Raw genomic sequence first — 22,794 nt, 5'->3', positions numbered from 1 at the left:
GTTTCATGAGTAATATTTTGTCTTTTTATAGACTTTTATTATATTTGACTTCCTGCCTGTGCTGTAGTAAACAGTCTGTTTCATAACAGACTTCAGAGGATGGTGCATCCATCACTGATCAAACCCAAATTTCACACTTCCTTAAAATAATTCTGTTCTCGTCTTACTGTCTAACACTTGGGAAGCTGCACATGCAGTGAGAGCCTTTGCTCAGATTTGCCTGCAATGGGAAAAGGTGATAGAGGCAAGAGGCGAACAGAAGAACTTGTGAAGAACACATGAGTTTCTCTTTGGCAACCTTTTGATGCTGATGTCTAACACAAGTGATTATATATAACGATATAAATAATCCTAGAAATAAAAAAAATGACCATCAGATTTTAGTGTTTTGTGCAGATGTTGCTCCAGTGCTTTTCTCAGTCTTGCATGCTGAGTTCTCGGTCTGACCCTTGCAGGTGCTTTTTGCTATGGAGAGTAGCAACAGTCTCCATTTTTCCATTTCTTATTCTTATTCGCTGCTTTGGATCATTTGTGTATCTAAACATGTGTGGCCTTTTTTACCTTTGTGCATCCCTCTAATGCTTCCTGTAAGGTCCTGTGACAGTTGTTGTGATCAACATGTGGCTTAAGGACAGCAGTCGTTAACCTGACTTAATATGGATTTATTTATAGGCAGCTACACCTTTACAAAGCTTTTAGTGGATATTTTAGCACAGGGGTATCAAACATAAGGACCAGGGACCACAATTGCCCAGGTGAAGATTCCAATCCAGCCCAAAGGACAGCTTTGGAACATGTGAAGGAGGAGACCTCACCTGTGGCCTTTCATACTACAATAAAGTAATAAACAATTAAACGACAGAGATGGTCCTGCTTTTTTCACTATGGGCTATGGAAATATCAATTTTATAAATCAGTAATAAAAATAGAAAATTTTCTGTGAATTAACAAAAATGCTCCAATTACAGGATCGTCTGGCCAATCAGCAATCAGAATTTTCTGTAATTTTGCACATTTATTTCTCAGTTTAGGCCCAATGAGTCACTGCTTTTACCTTTACTACAACAGGGTTTCTTTGTCATATAGACATGTTGTTGAACTCAGTCTTCTTTTTCTTATACTGACATGTGTCAGAAAAGAAATGTGTAATTAAACAGAAATGGTACTTTAATCATCTGAGCTGTACATGGCCCACGATGTAAAATGAGTTGCCTGCCTTAGCACACACCATTTATATATTTTCTGGACTGTGATTTCCTGTTGTGTTCAATAAACATATGAAATCTAAAAAGACTAAAATAGTGCATTACTAATAGTCAGATCGGATTTGTTTACGATTAAGATCAACATGTTATCGCTGTAGAAATCCTGAAATCATTTTGAAGGCTTGAGAAGTTCTAGTGAACGCATGTTTGTGATGCATATAAAGTCTTCAGACTAAACTGATTGTATCACAGAGATACCTGATGTAATTTCCAACCTATGAAACCTAAAGACGTAGAATCAGTGTTACTTTCTAAGCTTGCTTGAGGATAGCTTGAGATAAGTTTAGAATCACTAGATACTCTGTCAGTCGAACAATGAAATATGGCTTAACTGACCTTTTTTTTTTTATCACATTCACAAATGTACTTTCACTTTTTAATTTCTTCTTCTACAATAGTCCTAACGCTGCATTAAATTGTTTGTTCAAATGCTACGATGTAACAATAACGTATCAGCCTCATTGGCAGGTGTGACTCTGATGTGTCTGGAGTGCATTTGAAAAAAATTGCATTGCACAGAATCCTCAAGTCAATTTAGTACATTTTATTACTGTTCCACCATTTATACAAGTACATATAATTTTGAATGCATCAATTTCCATATCATCTTTTTGTTTGTTTGTCTGAACGTGTGGTGTGGAAGTAGCAGTGATGAAACATGGGATGAAAATATCAACTGTAGTTGCCATGGATGCAGACTGAAAAAGTATTATTATTTTTTCCACTTGACCAAAAAGACAGGACTACAGGTTCACCCAACCACGGACATGCAAGTTACTGAGTCAAGAGAGGAAGAAAAAACTGAGCCAAGTGACAAGCGGCGCTCCTCGAGTGTTTGTTTCTGCTACGGTTTGACGAGTGCTGGGAGGAAAACGCTGAACGTCACATGGATGGAACTGAAAAGTGGCAGATGGATGGCTGAGATGACTAAATATATATATACATATACTTACATACATGCAAAGGTGGAAAGACGAATGTTGGTTTGAATAAGCCAAGCACAATTTTGGGTTGCTGGTACCTTACTTGACTGTTTTGTGCAAAAGCATTTAGCTCAATAAAGTCGTACTACTTCGTCCACTGTGTTCATCATGAAGTACAATCTAAAATCTGAGCTTTCTTGTCCTTCACGTTCTTCTTTCCATCTGTCCTGCTGGTTTTCTTTCACTGTCATTTCTTCCTTTTTCATCTCATATGATAATCATCAAAATGTTTCTACTGTAGTATCAATGATAAAAATCCCTCCTTTGTTTTTCCTGGGCCGGTGTATTCTATTTGCACTGAGAGTGCTGCATAACTGCACTGTGCGAAAGACACAAGCAGCATGATGCACATGCACACAGGTTTAGTACAAGACAGAGATTTGGGTTACACTTAACCAGTGCATTTAAAAGTGATGGTATGGGGTCCTTAAACGTCCACATGTGACAAGTTAGAACTGTCTCAGTATCACCGTAAACCTGCACATGTGTGAATCTGAATGGGCTGGTTTTTGCTGGTTGCTGAGAGTTTAAGGATGCTCAGCTCTGTAAAATGCTGTAATGTCACCTTAACTTTTTTAACCAGGTAATTCATTAGTAGCGGAGGATGGGTGGAGTTAACACCATGCCGAACAATCGCCACGTCCTACTCGCACAAGTGATGAACACGACTGAAAAACCAAGAATGGAGTCAATACCACAACTGCTGCTTTCTAAGCATCCATCTCTGTGCAAGATTACTCCCACTAAAAACCCTTAAAGGTCTCCATACACGCAATTTGAGCCACACTGTGCAATGTGGTTCTAATACACTTGGGTAAGACGTCATATTTGATGCATACTGTTGTTGGCATACCCACTGGATCATGTGCCATTTATGTCTCTTCTACTTTCTTCTATGCTACATCGTCCTCCCCTCGTCCATCGCAACTCAACCTAAGTCTCTCCTTTGCTGGAATCCTAAAGTTTTGCTGTGGAAGTTTAGTCCCAAGCTATTTTTGTTTGCAGGACTCCACTGCCATGACCAAAGATATCATGATCCTTTCAAAGTCTCACACTGTTTACGGTTTTACACCAAAGTGTTTTGGCTTTTAAAAAAAGTTCCTCAAGCGGTGGAAGCTGGGTGTTTTCAAAAGTGTGCTTGGTGTTTACAGTAAAAATAAATTTGGGTGGAGACATCTATCAATATTGCTAGTTTTTAATGTATCAAAGGTGTACTTTAGTACTTTTCCTTCCACCACTGCACAGATGTACATACATGTAACCTATATTTCCAAACAGTAAAGGAAAATGCACGAATGGCGATAATGACTAAATCAGAGGCTCCCTTCCATGTGCAAGGCCTTTCCTTCCAGCCTTAGAAACATGGACCATATTACACTGAATTGGTTGCTGATGGCTCTGATCGTTTGCTGAAATCCTGCCTCCTGCCTGTTCTTCAGTGGTATCAGACTGTTAGTGGTGGAAAGCTACACTGATTCAAAACCCAGTAAATCAGACCTGGGTCAAACAGCATTGTGAGCGCTCTCGCTTAAGGCCTTTTCACTGCTTTGACACCAAAAGGGTGAGGTTTGCTCAACAGGGCAGACTGCTTTAGTGCTGTAAGGTTTGCTCTGGTAGGCCCATTAAACTTGAATATTGAATATGAAACTAGTTGGATAGTGTCTTTTTTAACTGTTGAAATTTCCGTGTCAGGAGATTGTATGTGAGCATGGAACAATTTTATTTCAAAGTAAAAGAATCCACTGTTGACTTTTTCAGAAACATATTGTGCTGCTAATACTTGAATCGAAAGTGTGTCTTGCAGTCAGTTTTACGCCCTTTTACTTTCGCTAAGGAAATGATTTGTCTTCCAGACAATCACAGGATGTTTGAGTGCCAGTCTTGTCTATTTAGGTTACAAAGACACAACTGAGCATTCACTAACTGAGATCTACCCATGAAGGAGCAAACATCACCTTCTTGGTATTTTAAGCAAGTTCAAACAACCTCTAAGATGTGACCGTACTGTCTACTTCACCCAGGTCAGCAAAAGATATGTCTTTTCAAACAAACAAAAAAAACGTATACGATAATTTTTACTCTAATTTGTCTTCAGATTTTGCTCGAGGACGAGAGGCTTGCATTGAACTTTCTAAGAACATTTTAGAGATCTTTTCAGCGAGGCTTTGCAGATTATCTAAGCAATACAAATGTTAAAAAACCCACTTAGTTTACTAACAATATAGCTAAGGGTTTCAGTACAAAATGTAGAAGTTTATCTGAAAAATCCTACAACTGTTTAATGTCTAATGTTGTTTTTTTCTCTGCAAAGCCCACCTTTACCAACCTTGCGAAATGCCTTAGAAAGCCTGAAAATTCCCAGTCCTCGCAATGAATCTCCAAGTAAAAGCTCTTCAAAGAAAGTGGGATCTTTTTAGAGAGAAAAATAGGAAGCAACACAATCCGACAATACCACACACAATCACGCACGACCACAACCACGACTCCACAGCACTGAAAAGCTGGAGGTACCAGGCCAGAGCCAAAATCACAATATTCTGACGAGGAGGATGAGAGGAAGAGGGAGAGCCGAAGAGGGGACAGATTCGACTTGAGTCCAGCTGGTAAGGTGTTTTCTTAACCTCTCCCCTTCCCTCCATCAGAACCCCAAAATTTAGACGTCCACAGATCGAATGCAGGAGCCTTCTGTGGGCTGACGTGGGAATCAGGCCAAACTTTGTGGGACTGTATGAGCGAGAGGAATGGCGGAGAAATGGCGAGGCGTATGGCCGACATACACTCGTATCAAAGTTCAAATACTACAGCAGAAAAAAAATAGAATAAAACATAACAATAATAATAGCAATAATCATCTGCAGCGGTGGGAAACTTCTCCAGGTGGTTGCTTCAGTCCTCCTCGATCAACAAATCTTCATCATTACAATTATTATTATTATTATTATCATAATATGGGTGGACTAGTAAATTTCTTTCTTTTTTAATCTTCATCGTTGTTGAGTTAGGTAATTTATTTCTTCATTTCCGAAAAGTGGCTGTCCATTAATCTTGAACTGCTACGGTTTGATCCTTGCTTGGTGCCTCTGTGGCGTTTGCCTCCTTGGGAGGTTCGGCGGCTGGTGTTGAACTAGGAGCAGGGGTGGCCTCCTTTGCCGGGGCGGGAGCTGCCGCTGCCTCTGTAGGCTTGGGGTCAGGGGAGGCAGCGGGGGCCGCTTCGGCTTTGGCTGCTGGTGCCGCAGGGGCCTCAGTCTTTTTGGCGTCGGCCTCATCTTTGCTCTCGGCTGCAGGGGTGGGTGCCGCGGCCTTAGCCTCGGCTTCCTTCGCGGCCGGGGCAGGGGCGGCTGGTTTCTCCTCGGCCTTGGCGGGCTCTGCGCTCTTGGGCGCCTCCGTTTTGGGCTCAGCGTTGGCGGCAGGTTTCTCTGCCTCCTTTGCGGCAGGAGCTGCGTTCTTTTCCTCCTCTTTGGGTGCCGCGGCATCAGCTGCTGGCGCCTCCTTGGCTGCTGTGTCATTAGCTACCTCCTTAGCATCACCGGCAGCTGGAGCCCCGTCTTTGTTGTCTTTCGGTGCTTCGCTCTCCTCTGCTGAGGCCCCCTCGGCTTTGGCATCCTTGTCTTTAGCCTTGTCATCGTTTACACTGTACCCCTTCTTCTTTTTGCTGAGCTTGCCTCCCATTTTGTATCACTGGCCTCTGAAAGAGAAGGAAAAAATAAGACTTTTAGTAAAAGTAGATATTATATCACAGAGAATGCATTTGGGTAAAAATGCATTAAAGCTATAGCAAAATGTATTAACAGCATGTCAAACAACCCTATGGCATTCTTTCTGAGACGTATGTGTGTTGTGTTGGAGAGATATCGCCTTAAGTTAAAACTAGGCTGGGTTGCACTTTCATGTAATACCATGTTAAAGCACTAGGAGGTGCAACGAGTCACATTTCCCAGAAATCCAAAATCATCCGCACCAAGTTTTATTCAGGCTAGTCTTAGCTCAATGTTTATGCACTAACAGGAACCACAGAACTGCAAATGGAAGAAGCATGGATCTGGATCATATTAATGAGAAGTGTGAATGGGCAGGAACCCAAACCCTGTAGTGTTGGAAGGCATAAAATCAAAGACCTGGAAGGGAAACATGAGGTGTGTAGATGCATTGATTGACCAGCCAAAGACCGGAAGTTAGATCAGATTCACATTTACTTTTTAATTGGAGTTTTTATTTTATTTTTAGCATTGAAAAATCAAATATTTAAATTTTCTGAAACTATATTTGTTTGGCATGTGGCTAAAATGCAATCTAACCTGAGTCCCAAGAGGTTTGCCAGAATCGGGTGGACATTGAGAGGTTATGAGCTAATCTTCATAAGCTATTGGCCACTGAAAGGTTGTTGTTTTGTTGCACCTTCACTTCTTATTTGAGACAAAAAGTGCAAAATCTGGACCGTGTAATGTGTATGCAGAAGCCATGCATTTCTGGAAAACCAGCTCTCAAATTACATTTTTAATGCATTCTTTCAGCATGACCCACATGCCCCCCAGAGAGAAGCACAGCATGATATTTTCATTTTCCACATATTACAACAGAGAAAAAACTAGATGAAGTAATAGTCATCGGAATAATTGATGTTCACTGTAAGAAAAATGCAGAAGCCTTTAAACTACAAGTCCAAAAAAGAGACCTCGCTCATGTATTCCATCATCCTGGACAACACAGAATAGGCACATCTAGTTTCTCAGCTTTCAGATCAGGGACATCTAATTATAAGTGCACAAAAGAGCTTTCAAAGCTCAGATGCCAGCAGTAAGAGGAAATTCAAATATGTTACTGAGACAACACTCAAATCAAACCGTCTCTTAAGTTCCTCAAATGGCCGCCGAACATGGCTAATTAAATTCTTATCTTGGTTGATGGGAAAGACTATTTTTGCAGAGAAGTAGACATAAAACAGATCTGTGTTTGACTGGGTAAAATAATAGTTGCTGTTTTAGTGTGCAGAATGAGATTTCTGGGGTTAAATCTTCTCAGTGCAGAGATTAGTATCCTATGGGTAGTGATAAAGCGAGAGAACCGATACCAAGTATGAGTTTCTGTAATTCTGATTAACACAAATTAGCCATACAAGTTCTGCAGTTTGTCTCCCACCTGACTGAAATGTTTTCAGTCTTTAGAATGACCAATCAGTTCATTAGCCTCATATCACCAGTAGGCACACTCCTCAACCTTCTAGCCGCCTGAGTAAGATGTTATCATCCTAGTGGCTCCATGTTGTAGTGATTAATGCATGCACCTTACTCATGGCAGACAGATCCCTGGTTTAAGACCAGGAAGAGACACAAACCCAGCCTCAGGGGGTCACGAGACAGTATGCTCCTGGTGCTGATCCCAAGACCGGAGTAATGGAAAGGTTGTGTTGGGAAGGGCAGCCAGTGACAAATCAGACAAGTTAATCTGTCCCCTGTGCTGACTTCAGAAATAAGTGATCAGCTAAAAGTTAACTCTTTGTAGGATAAAATAGTTTTGAAACATCCTCAATACCTGGAGAAGAAGCTGTCATCTTTTCTTAAACCCAACCAACCCAACCAACCCAAAACCCGATGCAAGATACTGGATGTCAAACCTAATGCAACACAAACTAAATCCAACAGATGAGCCTTGAGAAAACTATGAACACTGCCTCATATTACAGCTCCTGCATATGAATCAAATGATAACAGCCTCAAAAGAAGGTCACCAACTACTGGTGCAGCACTTTTTTGCCCGATAACAATTCATAATGCGAATACAATATTGGTTGATAATGTATGAAATGGGTTATCTGTCCTTGATCATGTATCTCATGAAAATTAATGATAATAGAATAATATATAGCACCTGGTAGAGAATTTCTTTCCTTATTTTCTGTCATATATCTCATCCCAACAGTGGATTAATTTGAAAACATGGTCAAAACTTCAATGTAATCCTTTTTAATAAAGCCTGACCCCCTGCCACCTTTAAGATGAATCTTTGGGGCAACAAAACTGGCTGATGAACGTTTTCATACCCAGCATTTCTACATTCAAGTTATTCATGAATAAATGAAAATCTCAAATTGTACTGCAGGAAATTCTATCATCAGGATGGAATATTTCCTTGAAATACTCAACCAGGATGTGAAGCACACAGGGAATCTATAAAAAAGGCTGGTTTGGAGCGCTGTAAATCACCAGTCACTAAGCAGGCAGAGAAATGTGTGTGTGCAGGCTCAGTACACACTCCCACCCCCATAGACACACACACCTGCAGATTCCTGGCTCGGTCTTTCAGTTGAAGATTTTTTTCACGAGTGTCACCATCTGCCTGCTTCATAGGGGAGAGGACTTCAATGCCACAATGAATCAAGCTTATTAGGAGCAAAGGATCAAAGATGGAAGCGTGTCGGATAAGATCTCTCTACGCCGATGATTAAAATAGAGAAAAAGAAAGTCGTAATTTTATTAAGCTATTCTTCTTAAAGCAGTTTGAATTCATCAGTGTATGTGGAATATGCAATTCAGCTGCCTTACCAACAAGGTAACGGATAAAGATCACCATCTTAGAAACTTAAATCAAGAGGCTATGTTACGTTACGTGTGCAGAAGTTTGCGTTGCCTTTTGAGTTTTACCTCCAGCAGAATGTTTTTGAATTGGCTGAGCAGTAAAAAAAACCCCAAATAATTCTTTTCTTTTTAAATGATAAAAAAACTGCCCTCTGTTACTGAATGTCTCAAATGGGGCCATGTTGACGGACCGACTTCACAAGACCTTTTTATTATTCCTCAGTTATGTGGTTAACGCCAAGGCGTCCTCTTTGTGCTGCCACTTGTAAAAGTGTGAAATCTGTCAAAACGGCTCTGAACGCAGACGTGACCTTTTCCTCCCAAACAAACCCGACCACTGAGAGACTCTGCCGGCTACTCACAAATTTGCCCTGCGAACGGGGCCGAGCTGACGGTGAATCCACTCAAAATGCTAATCGCCTTGTCGCCACTGACTAAATTACTCCACTATTCACGCAATGTTCCAGCGGGCGTCCAACAGTTGGCATCTGCCAGGGCCGCCGTTCCTGCCGCAGCTTTATACGACCCACAATGCAAGTCTCTCTGCCGCATCACATCATTTGACTCCTGGCTTGTGCTGCCAGTACAATGACTCATGATCATCATGCAAACAATGGCTATTCACACGAAAGGCACGCTTTCTCACTGCTGGGCGTGTGGTTTTAGTATTTGAAGAGCTGGGGCAGGGCTGAGACAACCAGGAGAAAAGGCCCCCAGCTGACAAAAGACTTAATTTAACCTGCACACTGCAGTCACAGAAGCACAAAAGCAAGTGTGAATGGTCCGTTATGACCTTCCAACATGGCTTTGTGTGGACAATAACATCAGTGCTTAGGAAAGGTGGCCACTTCTATCTTAGTGGCTTGAATGGAAGTAAAAAATGAGCAACTAGAAGGCAGAGAGCAAAGGTCCAAAAAACACTGGACAAACTTCCAAGCCACACATAAAAAGAGAATCCTTTGTTATTTTTATCAGTTCATCTTTACGCCGATTCCTTGACCTTTTATTTCACACTCTGCAAGGATTTGGAATCAAGTATCTCAATCCACTTAGACACACTTTCATTGTTACGGTTGTAAGAAGCTAATCTTCTAACTGTGGAAATCCCTGATCTCATCACTGTGAAATCGCTTCTTGTGCTCTGACCAGGGTTGATCTGCATTTCCAAATTTCATAACTGTGTTTCGAGATGAGACTTCACTGGCTTAACTGAAAATGTGTTTAATAGGTGAAACTTTAACCTTTGCGACAGACTAAAAACGCGACAGGGAAGTGAAGGGTACTCACTACATCTGGGGACTCCTACAGTCGCTCAACAAATTGCCATCATTGGATTCTTTTATCTTTGCCCAACAGGAGTCATCCCAGGACTCTGAATAATCTGATGATCCTTCATGACCAAGAGTGGGGAGTTAAAAACTCATTTTTAACAGGAAGAAGCCTCATGCAGGGGACGGCCATATGCCGCAGATGGTTGGGTGAGGGGAAAGGGAAGAGTGTAATTTTACTCTCAAGTTACTGGAATTGTTCAGTCTTCGCCACTGTACATTTGTTTCCAGAAGATGCTGACAAACAGCAAAAACAGGCTTTCAAGCTCAGCTAAAGTCAAATTAAAGACGCTATTGAAATCCCATAAAAGACCCGCAGTCAGCATGTTTAAAAAGCAGCCCGTAGAGACCTCAGCGAACGTCGATGCATCTTTCTAAGGTCCATTTATTCTTCCTGAGACTGCACACACCCAAGATTAACACACCTGCGCGTTTCTTCTTCTACTATTCCCCACTGTGTTCAGCAGTTGCCTCCTTTAGCCACAGACTCTCCAATCTCTCAGCCTCTCGAGCTGCTGAGTTAACAATACCCACGATTGATTACGGCAGCGGCGCACGGTGAAAAAGCATTTAAAGATTATTAAGTGACGATCATGTCCGTGTCTGGCGAGTCAAAAAGGCGGCAGAGAGGTTTAGGATGAGCAGAAGTCCCTGAAGGAGCAGATGGCTGAGCTTCTCCAGCTCTCACCATCTCTGGCGAGTCATCTGTCACGCCCACACATCGACACCACTGCTCAGCTCTGCTCCACTTTTTCTCTGCATCATCGCTCCAGCCTCCACTTTTCTCCACATCTTTGCTCCTTTATGCTTCAGCTACAGTCTCCACATAATGCCACCTGGATCAGACATGTATAAAATGTGGCAGTTCTAAAGCGATACTGTATTCCTATCTACTAAATATCTGAAGTCCCTCTTTTGCCCCTCCGGTCCAGCAGATGGCGGTCTCCAGGAGGTCCCAGGGTCTCCGTGAATCTGCGCCCTGAGAGCAGCAGTGAACCTGCCGACCTGGCAGGTTCTGCGTTCCTGCCATCCAAGATGACACGTTAAAGGTTAAAGCTGTCACTGTCCGACGCCCCGTCCTGCTCGGACGCTCACTCTGCTGGGAAATCAGCTTGACAGCAGAAAACAGGAAGAACTGCATGAGCACTAATGGCAGTTTGGTGTTTTTAACCTTTATTAAAGTGAAGAAAATGAACTTTTTTGTGCAGGATGAAGGACAAGAATGACTAAGGTACAAAAAAAAGTACAGTAGTCCCCATTAAATAGATTCCACTAATTCCCCTCATGTTATGAACTTGTTTCCTTGTTTCCTTCTAATTTTTATCTCTTACATTTCATTAAAAGTTCAAAGAATTCTGACAATTTCTGTTTTACATTAGTTAATTTTTGCTTTGTGATTCATTAAATGTCTTATTTATTAATTTGTTTATTATTTAATTTTTCTCCTCTGCACTTTATTTGTAGTTCTGGCCCTCTACAGAATATTTTATTCATTTTTTTATTATTTTATGTACACTGAAGCTAATCAAATGATGCAAAAAAAAAAAAATCCTATAAATTAGATACCGTATGTGACACAAAAGGAAAAAAAAAAACTGACTCTAAGGAGAAAAATGCATTGTAGTGATTGCATCACTTGCTGTTTTTCCAGTGAAACTGACATTGAGGACACAGTTTTGGTTTCACAGGACACACTGACAGAGATAGCATCCTCTCCCTGAGGACAATAACAGCAGCTTCTCGTCCTATGTCACACTGACCTCCATTTTAAAACAGTTCTGCGCCATCAGACTGAACAGATCTACGAGTATGCAACAAGCTGCTGCAGCTATCTAATTCAGCCGCACTGCTGTGGATTTAGACTCTGTTACTGCTCGTTCAGTCAGACTTTTATTTCCACCCATGCTACTTTTTTTGTGCCGACAGAAACCTTCTGTAGGGGGTCAAGGGTCGTAATTTTTACTATAATTTGTCACTGGTCCAACAAATGCCCAACAACAGTTTGAGAAATGGGTGGTTTAGGTGAAGTATCGGCCATGTGTGTTCATGAATAAATTTTACACGAATGTAACACTATAATTCACAACACAGGCCTGAGCACTGCCTCCCGCTGCCATCCAGCTTGCTGATTTAAAATGACTGATTCACCAATCTGCAGCAGGAGAGTGCGGGAGGCTGAGCGGACAGGCAGAAAAACTGGAGCAGAAAATTTGGCCCAATCACACACACAGACACAAATAAATGAAAAAAAAGCTCTCTGCGCTGAGATGGAAGAAAGAGAAGGGAGCGGAGGATGCTGGGAGTGCACAGTCAGAGGAGCCTGAGTCGAGGTATTCAAGTGGCTGAAGTGACAGATGGGAGTCCATGACGAGGGTTTTAAGAGACAAAATTTTCACATTGCACCGATACAATTTTCCCACAGCACTGGGCTATTTTAAAAGCTCAGTACCCCAGATCTTGACCAGCACTTCCACATTCGAGTTAAAGATGTTGCAAAAGTATGTTCTCCCTTCACTCCCACCACACGCTCTGCTCTTTTATTTCAGCCTGAATGGACTGAATTTGCACAACGTGTGTCAAAGCTACAGCAGGACCAGCGGCTACGGCTATTTTTGTCCAACAGTAAACACTTTTCATTTTACTGTAGCTTCCAGCTGTGTGGTTATTTTCATGTGTCTGAGGCAAAATTAAAAAATAATGTTCAAAGGTGCTACATATAGAGAATATATATGAAATATAAGATGTGTTTATTCTAAGTTCTACAAAACTAGTCAAGTTAGCTTCGGTACACTGCTTAATGAAATATTTTTCTATATGAAGACATTAAACAATTAATTGTTTAATAGAACACATAGAAAGACAACAGCACTCATACAAGGTACATGTTGGACTCTCCAACAACACCGTAAAGTGCATGACAGTAAAAAGTGCAATTTGATAGTCCTTTACAAAAGTGACCATGCACACTCATTTATGAGTAAAGCAGTGCTTGAATGTCTGATGAGCAAGTATTTTAAAACTGCATTCTTTCTAATGGCCAACAGGGGGTACGACGTCTGCTTTCAAGGACTTGTGGTTGTATAAGTCTATACAGTCTCCTTTGTTCTGTGACCTCAGTAAATACTTTCCTAATGGATTTATGGGCTCAACCTGTACTATATAGCCAACATAAAGTTCACGTTGTAAACTACAGTCCTGATTGTATTACAATAAAACAGTTCTAAGGATTTCAAACACCTAGATCACACTCTGAAAAACTTAGGACCAATTAGTGACATCTTTGTTTAAACAATCTATGAAAAGAACTACAGATACAGTAAAATAGTAAAATAAAAGTACAAGTCATAACCAAGGTCATCCTAGCACACTAAGACTAAAGTAATACAAGGTCTACTGAAGTTTTTGGTTAAATGAAAGTCAAAGTTAAACTAGAGTTGAGATAAAACTAACTAATAGAAACAATTTTGCTTTAATTTCTTTAAAAGAAACTTGTGTAAGAACTTTCAAGCATATATACACCTGTATGCTGATGATACTGTCATTAACACTCATGCTCACTTCGTACATGCCTTGGACATGAGATACACTGTAGCAGGTGACTTTGGGTGAAAGTCTTTATTCTGTAATAAACGTATTTAAGACAGACATGTATCTTATGTCTTATGAAATTGTCATTCATGCATTTGTTTCATCTCATCTGGACTACTGTAATTCTTTGTTTACTTGTTTATGTAAAGCCTCTTTGGAGCGTCTGCAAGTTGTGCAGAACGCTGCTGCAAAGCTTCTGACCAAGTCCTCCAAGTTTTCCCATGTCACACCCCTGCTGATTCAGCTGCACTGGCTCCCCGTTAAATTCAGGATCCAGTTTAAGGTTTTGACCTTGACTTTCAGGGCCCTGCACGGACAAGCACCAACATATACAAGTGAACTTTTGCATCCATACATTCCCAGCAGGTCCCTGAGGTCATGTGACCAGGGCTTGCTTGCTGTCCAGCACACGAGGCTGAAAACAAAAGGCGACAAAGCTTTTGGAACTGTGGCCCCCAGATTGGGGAACTCTCTCCCTTTGAGCCTGAGATCTGTGGACTCAGTGGTCGCTTTAAAAAACAGCTAAAAACCCATCTTTTTAAACTTGCTTTTAGTTGATTTTTATTTTTAGGTTTTAGCTTCTGTGAAGCACTTTGTGATTTTTATCTTGAAAGGTGCTATTTAAATAAAGTTTTTTACTTACTTATAATTCCAAATTAAAACGATAACTGCAAAACCCAATTAAAGTTTACTAAAAGAGGAATTACTGCTTATTCTAACTTCTGTAATTGAGCCACTGTTTATTTTGTCAGCAGAGAGTGGATCATTTTGGGTTTTAAACTGAGGCAGGATCCGATCTAAACAAAGTCGTCACTTTGTTCTGGAGAGCAGTTTAATTACCCAGAGTACACACAAACTGCCCACTGCTTATTCTGGCCTCAGGCTGAAGACACGCACGCAAACATGTGCATTGAAACAAATGATAAACACACATGCGCAGGCATGAATAAACACACACTCACATTCAGTCCTGTTTAGACAATCAATCCTCAAATTGACAGAGCTTGAGAAAACTCCTGGGCTGGAAATGGTTATTGATCAGTGCAGCGGGACCACAGAGGGCCGCTGTGTGTTCAGCTGCTGCTTATGAGTCAGAGGACGCACTCAGCAGAGATTAAAGCCAGCGAGACGCTTTGAGACGCTTCTTACCGAGACGTTTAATACTGAATACAAAATCCATCCCGACGCTTTGTTGGCTGCGGAGGAAAGCAACGGCAGACAAAACAAAACAGAACTGAAAGCGATTATGTCCATCTCTGTGGATTAAGTGGCATTTTGCTCTGCTAAATCCTCTCCTCCTCAGATGTTCACATGACCTCCATGTCTGCAAAAGCTGGCGCAAGTTTGTGTGGAAGGGAAGCGACTCGTCACAAATTCTCTGCTTGTCACGTTCCTGCACATTTCAAACATTTGGATTCGAATGATGACCTTGGAAACAGTCAGATGTTATTTTTCATGAATCTACGAATGAAAATTATTCTTTTCAAAATGCATGACTGAATGTGTTCACAACACTGTGCTGAGTCTCAGAGATCTTTGTATTGAACTGGAAAGATTTGAGAACCTTGATGATCCGACAATCCCCTATGAGGAAGCACCTAGCAGCAGTGGGGAGGAAGACTCCCTTTTAGTAGGAAGAGATCTCTGGCAAAACAAACCTCAGAGAGCCATGGGAGAGAGGCTGGAAGGGGTGTCAGACCTATAAAAAAGCCGGCTAACTGTTTTGTAATTTGTTTTACAAAAGTGACCCTGTCTTAACTGGTGCATCGATTACAGTATCAACCATACGAGCTGTATTTTTGGTCATTCCCTTGTGATTTACTCCTCTGTAGAAATAAAAAGGGAGCCCGGGAGAGATAAAAGAAAAACTGCAGCTTCATTTGCTGCTGATGGAAAGAAATATCAGAAGCAGCAAATAAAATAAAGCCTGCAGGCTTGTCTTATGAGCACAATTATTTCCCTGTTTCTGTTTTTGATTTCTCTTCTCATTTCATTCTAAGAAACTATAATACAGACTTGTCCTTTCTGCATGCACCGGCCTGTAATAATTTTGTCATTCCATCCTGATTTACTGTGCAACGTGGCAAAGCCCCTGGCCTTGTTTCTCCTGTAAAACATCGAAAAGATTTTACTGCTGTGTGACACATCCAGGTCAGCCTCTCAGGCTCTGTTAAGCGATGAAACAGGTGCTCACAAAGTTTCAGCGGCTCCAGCAAATTACCCACAGCTCTCTGCAATACATACATTTACCAAGACAGCTGATGTAACCACAATTTCTGTTTAGTCACTTCCTGTTTTATTTTGGAACCCAAGTGCTTGATTGCATTTGACCTTTAAATTCTTCTGCTGTTTTTCAAAGTTTGCCGTTCCATTTCATTCACCAACTGTCAGCGGTGACCCAATCAACCTCCCCCCCAGATATACTCTCCCCATTTCCCCTTGTCACTTACCAGATTGTCTGGTGTCCCTCAGAGTCAAGCTTTCAATTAACTGCCAAGTTTGCAGCCTTTTCTCCCCTCTGTTTGGAAAGTGTTACTTTCCATGAGTTTCTAGTCAACGCTCCCTGAGAACGACCTTTTGTCTTTTTCTGGACTTCGCTCTTTCCCCAACGCTTGTCTGTACATTGACTGATAACCTGTAGGCCATTTGATTAAAGGTTTGGTTTGAATGAAAGGCTTTAGTGGCATTTAACCAAAAGCTCATGAATAATTCTGGCATTTTTTTGTTAGCCTCATACCTTTCTGATTTTTTGAATTGGTACACTCCTGCAAGATCACTGAGGTCTGTGGATCAAATGCTCCGAGCTGTCCCGAGGCCCAGATTAAAGCACAGAGGAGACCAGGCCTTTGCTGTGACTGCTCCTAAACTGGAGAACAAACTGCCCCTTCCCATCAGGACCCCCCCAATATTAAATATTTCACATCTTTAATTCTCACAGCTTTTCTTTGTTTTTGGCTAAATTACAAACTGGTCAGGAGAGTTGATTCAAATGAAATCTTGACATAAGTACCTTAAAAAAAATGTCATTTATTGTTTTTCTAACAAATTCCAGTTCAGTAAATCTATGTTCTTGGATGTGCTTTACAAAGACATCATGCTGCGTTGCAGATAAAAGAATGATTCCCTCTCTTGTCCTCAAAGAGAGCTAATTAATTTAACTGTGTTACTCTCTGTTAGCAGATACTTGAAGTCACAGTGTTGGAACTGGCATAGGTTATGTCAGTGCGTCCCGTAATGTGGAAACTCCATCTTTTCTAGCAGTGAGTGAGGCACAGCTTGTTGTTTGTGTCTCATCATCATCTGATTTCCCTTCGTACCCGCTTTGACCTGACTTTGATCATTTGTAAAGTTGTTGCTTTTACACTTTTCACCTATGTCAGACGCACTGCTCTCAGAAATGATTTGTGTTGCAGTACTGCCACAGGAGGCGGCCAAAATGACTCAGACACAGCTGTTGATTATAGAGTAGAAAAACAAGTCATATCGCTGCAAGAGTATGACAGGAATATTTTACAAAAATCTGTCAAGCTATCAAAAACACCAGTAGCCCCAAAAGTCTACTGGTGTGAATGACAACAAATGTTCTGTTTTTTTTGTTTATAATGTGCAGAAAGATAAAACTACTTAAGGCGACAAAGCAGAAATGTACTGTCATAGCCTCTAGCCTGAAGATGTTCTGAGGTTATTGAGTGCATAACGGCACATGAACACAGCACTGCACCTGGTTACTGAGGCTACTTGTAAAAAGAGTCAGTTCCACCAACCCTGCGGTGAGTATGACTGATTGGATTTGTCAGACGCCTTCGCTGCCTTGGCCACTTGCTCTGTTTTCACAGACAGATAAGAGACTTGAGGAGATCCAAGGACGAAAGACAGCGGCTCGTCACTGAACCCCAAGGCGTGTTTGATATTTACATGATCTCAAATCCACCACCTCAGCAGCCAGACACAGACAGTTATGTCTGACCGGTCTGCCTCAGAGGAGCTCTGCCTGAGTCATTCTCAGCCACACTCAGGACTTCAGTGATTTCTGTATGAATACAAATGACTGTCTTTCCTATTTGGAATTCATTCTGGAGAAATTCATTCATGTGATGGCATTCAAACCAAATGCTGACAATACTAAAGAGCCTCAGGTGGATCAGCCTGTGAGCTGTGATGTCCACAGGGACGTGCTTCAGTCTGCAGCCCGGTGAGGAACTGAGTGAAAAGCATGAACCGACTGCCCCCCGCATGGTTTCTGGGACACAACATGAATTAAGTCTAACTGTCACAACTTGTTGTTGACAAGCTATACTGTTACCATAAAGAGAAAGCACGGAGAATCCTTCATCTGACCAACCTTACATGAGTCCAATCATTACTCCAGTTTCACCAGTTTCTGCAAGGCCTTCTCATCCCTGGACATCAAATACCGATGTTTTGTCAGACGAGGTCACCTTTTGCTTTTATCTGATCTATCCGAAACATTTAAAATGATATTTCAAATATTTCTGGAGTTAATTTTCTCCACATCAAATGTTTAACTTCAGGAGTTTAACTTCATATTTTGCTTATCCTTACTTTTACAGCTGAAGACTTGGGACATTTTAAACCTGTTGCCGTGTAAGAAAGTCAAATCAAAGCTCCTAAATGATTGTTGAGTACATAAGACCTGAACGAATGACCGGATTGCTCTTGTGAGGTAGCCGCAGCATCACATCGAGGACACGTTCTCATCCCAAGGCGCCAGATGTTGATGGTGTAGAAGAAATACATACCAGAAAGATTTTGGGACGATATTAAACACCAAAAGATGACAATCGTCGTTTTAATTCCAAAGAACTCTTAATTTGAAGTCTGGAAGTTTCACATTTTATGACCACATCAATGAGTTTGTTGGGTGTTCACCTTCAGTCACTGGTTAGGTTTAGAGATCAAAGAAAGCTTTGATGTGTAAACAAAGAGTTTCAGGCTAAGATATAGATGGATGCCAAAGGAAATGAGGATTACTTAGTGAGTTTAAATGTGACACCAATGGTTTCTTTAGGAGTTAGGAGGGACACAATGGCACAAATGCCAAAGAACACCTTTCCGGTTCCAGCTACTTTAACAAACTGGCACTGTGGGAGGAAAGTCTATAATGACCCTCTGTATGTACTGTTCAGTCAGCTCAGCTGCTATAAAGAACCTTACAGTGTGTGTCAATATAAGTCTTGACACTTTCACAAGAAAAACATGTTTGGGATGAGTTTTTACAGAATGTGCATCGATTTAACTTTCCTGCCTTGTTCAAACATCATAACATGCTAAATGGGACTTCAATGATTTAGCAGCGTGGAGAACTATGGGGGCCTACAGGAACAAAGGCGTCTTCAATACACCCTCAGAAATCCACACACAGCAAGTAGAAATATCTTTGGAGATCCTTGTGGATTGCATGAATACCGCCACTCAAACCACTATTGAACTTGAAGCACTCAACACAATCCCGATAGCTGACAAGTAGGGTGCAGTTTCAAAGGTTGTGTGGAACCATAATCAGTCTGGAAAATGTATGTATAACATTCAACCTTTGGTCTCCGGCTTTTGAGTCCAAGTTAAGAGCTCACATGTGAGACTTTAGCTCCATTAGCTCACAGCTGATCCAGATAGTGTTGACTGCAAGTAGGAGATAGTTAGTATGTGTAACGGGAGGTTTTGGAAAGTTTATCCTGAACATAGCATAAAGAAATCACTCAAGGTTGCAGATTTTCCAATAAAAATTGTCAAAGTCATTTCATACAAAGTCTGGATCTTCTCAAATGAGTTAAATGCACTTGTTCTGCTTTTGCTTGTTCTCTGTCATATACATACTGTTACGATGCTTGATACCCATATTAAAAATGACCGAAGTGTATATAAGAGTCATGCAAAACAACTCTAGCAGAATCCAACAATAAAAATATGGATATAGCAATAAGTATAATGAATCACCTTCAGGTGACAGTTTCAAAATGAACAGCTTTATCTTCAGCTTATTTATAGAAGTCATTTATAGAATGACTCAGTAGGTTTTGGCTTCAGAATAGTCCGAGCAACACGAGAATCTAATGAATGCACTGCCCCTACTATATCTCAAACGGTGGTGGAGCATACTCCAACTCCACTATCTTTACTGAAGCTGGAAAGGGTAGTCCTTCTCCTGGAGATCAGCTGTGAGCCTGAGGGCTACGATAAGCTATCAGAGGTGGAGAACTTGGTTCACTCTGGCTGCAGAGCGCAGCAAGCTCCTCTGTTCCTAGCTGCTGTCTAAGATGGTGGCGCCGAAGTTCATCCAGTTTATAAGAGCAGCTCTTTGTGTCACAAATAAATATTTGCAAAGGAGAAATGGCAGACACGTCATATAACTGTGAACACTTACACCCCCTTTCTTCTACCATCTCCCTTCTACCACTACAAGCAGAAATCAGTTTTAAATCTGTGGGAAACAAAGTGGACTGACTTTATTGGAGCAAGCAGAAATACAGTATAAAACCGCAACAGACTTAAATCATTCAAAACATTTCTGAATCTGTTGCAAGAGAACAAAACTGATCAGGAACTGAGTAAAATGGCTGCAGAGGGAAATGGTGAATTTTATTGGGAATAAAACTGCAGTGCAAGGCTGTCAGAAATGCAAGCGATAACTGTACTCCAGGTCAAACCTAGTGAGCGTACAGGGAGGGATTACAAACACAGGAGTAGGCATGAAACAGCTCCCAATCCAGGGCTTGCTTTAGACTCTGCTCTCAGATGTTGGTCTTTCTTAGCATCTGAAAAGACCTTTTGCAACAATTTTTGGCAGACGTGTCCGAGGAAGACATCCTTGAATCGGGTTTTTATGGTCGTGGTACCATGAAACACAATAAAATTTCAGTTAGCACCGACAAGCAACCACTTAAACTTGCACCAGTTAAATTAGATTAGGGGCGATCGTGGCTCAAGAGTTGGGAGTTCGCCTTGTAATCGGAAGGTTGCCCGTTTGAGCCCCGGCTTGGACAGTCTCGGTCGTTGTGTCCTTGGGCAAGACACTTCACCCGTTGCCTACTGGTGGTGGTCAGAGGGCCCGGTGGCGCCAGTGTCCGGCAGCCTCGCCTCTGTCAGTGCGCCCCAGGGTGGCTGTGGCTACAATGTAGCTGCCATCACCAGTGTGTGAATGTGTGTGTGAATGGGTGGATGACTCAATGTGTAAAGCGCTTTGGGGTCCTTAGGGACTAGTAAAGCGCTATATAAATACAGGCCATTTAGATCCTTTTTTAACGATAAGATATCCGAGGACAGAAAGGAAAAAAAAAAAACTTTTTCACTACAAGCTGAAAAGTGTTGACTTTTAAACACGAGCTGTGCCTGATGGTTTTGTCATTGTTTACCTTCACCTGCGCTAAGTACAACATATTGTAAAGATAAGACACAGGAGAGCTGACAAACATGAATTTCAAAAGCAAATATGCAGCTTATCTATATAGGCTGAAGGCTTGGTTTCAATGGCAAACACGTCAGAGTTAATGCAAGTGCCTCTTTATCGTCCACAAATATGTAGGCGAGTGATGGCACATTTCCAAAATTTCCATATTTAGTTCTTGCAGCTCATTCAGTATAAACCTGTTCGACAAAGGTTTTTAGAAACTTTGTATTTTCCCTCCACAGATATCACGAAGTCTCTTACTTTTCTTATATTTGCTCTTTCTGCATCAGCCAGAAATTTTGTCCACAATAAATAAGCGATATTCATGGCAGGCGCAATAAGAAGTATTAAAATAAAAGCCCATAATTCCAACACATAGCATAAACATCTGCTGTTTAACAAAAACCTCATCCTAGCAATCGTTAGTTTAAGGAACTGCAGGTAAAAAAACACCAAAGTTAGAGCTGGGATAGATGTGGCTGATGGTTAAATGCTTATTACCAATAAACTTGATGAATAATTCATTAAATTATCTTCAATTCAAAGTGCTTTAAATTATACAGTCACTGAAGATGCTTTATATTGAAAGCAAAGCACCCTACAACATAAGACAACCTAAATGGTCTGATGACCCTCTGTGAGGAAGGGTGTTTCTGATGGTGGGGAGGAAGATCTCCCTTTTAACAGGAAGTCTTCTTCTAATGGTGGTCTCTTGCAAAAAACAGCAGTTAAACAGCAGGTGGGTGGAGGTTCTGTACTCACAACCAATATGACTGAGATGACCATATTGAGGATATTGAGTCTCTGACATGTGACAGAGCCAAATGTAGAAAGAAATGTACAAACTAATTATTTACAGGCATCTGTTCAATATATCTATGTGACAGAAAATGAATAAAAGAAGTTCCTTTTACAATACATTTTTCAAACTTAGACCTCAAGATAACATCTTACGTCCAACCCAAGTTTCAGTTCATTCTTTTAATTAATGAATTAATTTTTAAAAACCTGAACCACCATTATAGAACAGAAATTGTCTCCACTCATGCAAAACAACAGTGTCAGCAAAACTAACAACAACAAAACATACTGGCAAGCGCCAGTGCTACCCTTCAGACTCCTGACATACAGATGATTTCAATTTAGAAATCAAAATTCATAAATGGTAAATGGTAAATGGCCTGTATTTATATAGCGCTTTACTAGTCCCTAAGGACCCCAAAGCGCTTTACATATCCAGTCATCCACCCATTCACACACACATTCACATACTGGTGATGGCAGCTACATTGTAGCCAAGCCACCCTGGGGCGCACTGACAGAGGCGAGGCTGCCGGACACTGGCGCCACCGGGCCCTCTGACCACCACCACCAAGACCTTTGTGTGTGTGTGTCTGTGTATGTGATAAAGACCTTAAGTGACTTAAGGAATTGCAGCTTTAGTGCTTCTGGGAGGGAAATCAGAAGGTCAGAGTGGACAGATTTCAACTTTCAACCTGGTTTCTTATGGCCATGCGGACATAATTTGACATCCTTTGTGTTTGGGCCTGTATCTAACCAAACTTGAATGTATAGCAGCTTCAAATCAAAACATTTAACGTTTGCAATTACCAGAATTTGAGACGTTTTATGTCTGGTCCATAGAGAATTAAA

General features: G+C 41.2%; 1 protein-coding gene across 2 annotated transcripts in view; it reads right to left on the bottom strand.

Annotated features, from left to right (window-relative positions):
- Nucleotides 1-1,789: 1,789 nt before the first annotated feature.
- The window catches only part of basp1 (brain abundant, membrane attached signal protein 1), a 50,358-nt gene continuing 29,353 nt past the window's right edge, over nt 1,790-22,794 (bottom strand). The window contains exons 1-2 of one of the 2 annotated variants that reach the window (XM_042225580.1): nt 16,187-20,717; nt 1,790-5,933 (exon numbers count right to left, since the gene is read on the bottom strand). In XM_042225580.1, the coding sequence (XP_042081514.1) occupies nt 5,288-5,917 (630 nt within the window). In that variant the 5' untranslated portion in view covers nt 5,918-5,933; nt 16,187-20,717 and the 3' untranslated portion in view covers nt 1,790-5,287. Of the gene's footprint in view, nt 5,934-16,186; nt 20,718-22,794 lie in introns of those variants that run through there. The other variant, XM_005934088.3, reaches the window with a different exon arrangement.

This window comes from Haplochromis burtoni, unplaced genomic scaffold (assembly GCF_018398535.1).
Source record: "Haplochromis burtoni strain Fernald_Lab_line unplaced genomic scaffold, NCSU_Asbu1 Contig_175, whole genome shotgun sequence".
Lineage (NCBI taxonomy): Eukaryota > Metazoa > Chordata > Actinopteri > Cichliformes > Cichlidae > Haplochromis > Haplochromis burtoni.
This window is presented reverse-complemented; position numbering and strand designations above follow the sequence as displayed.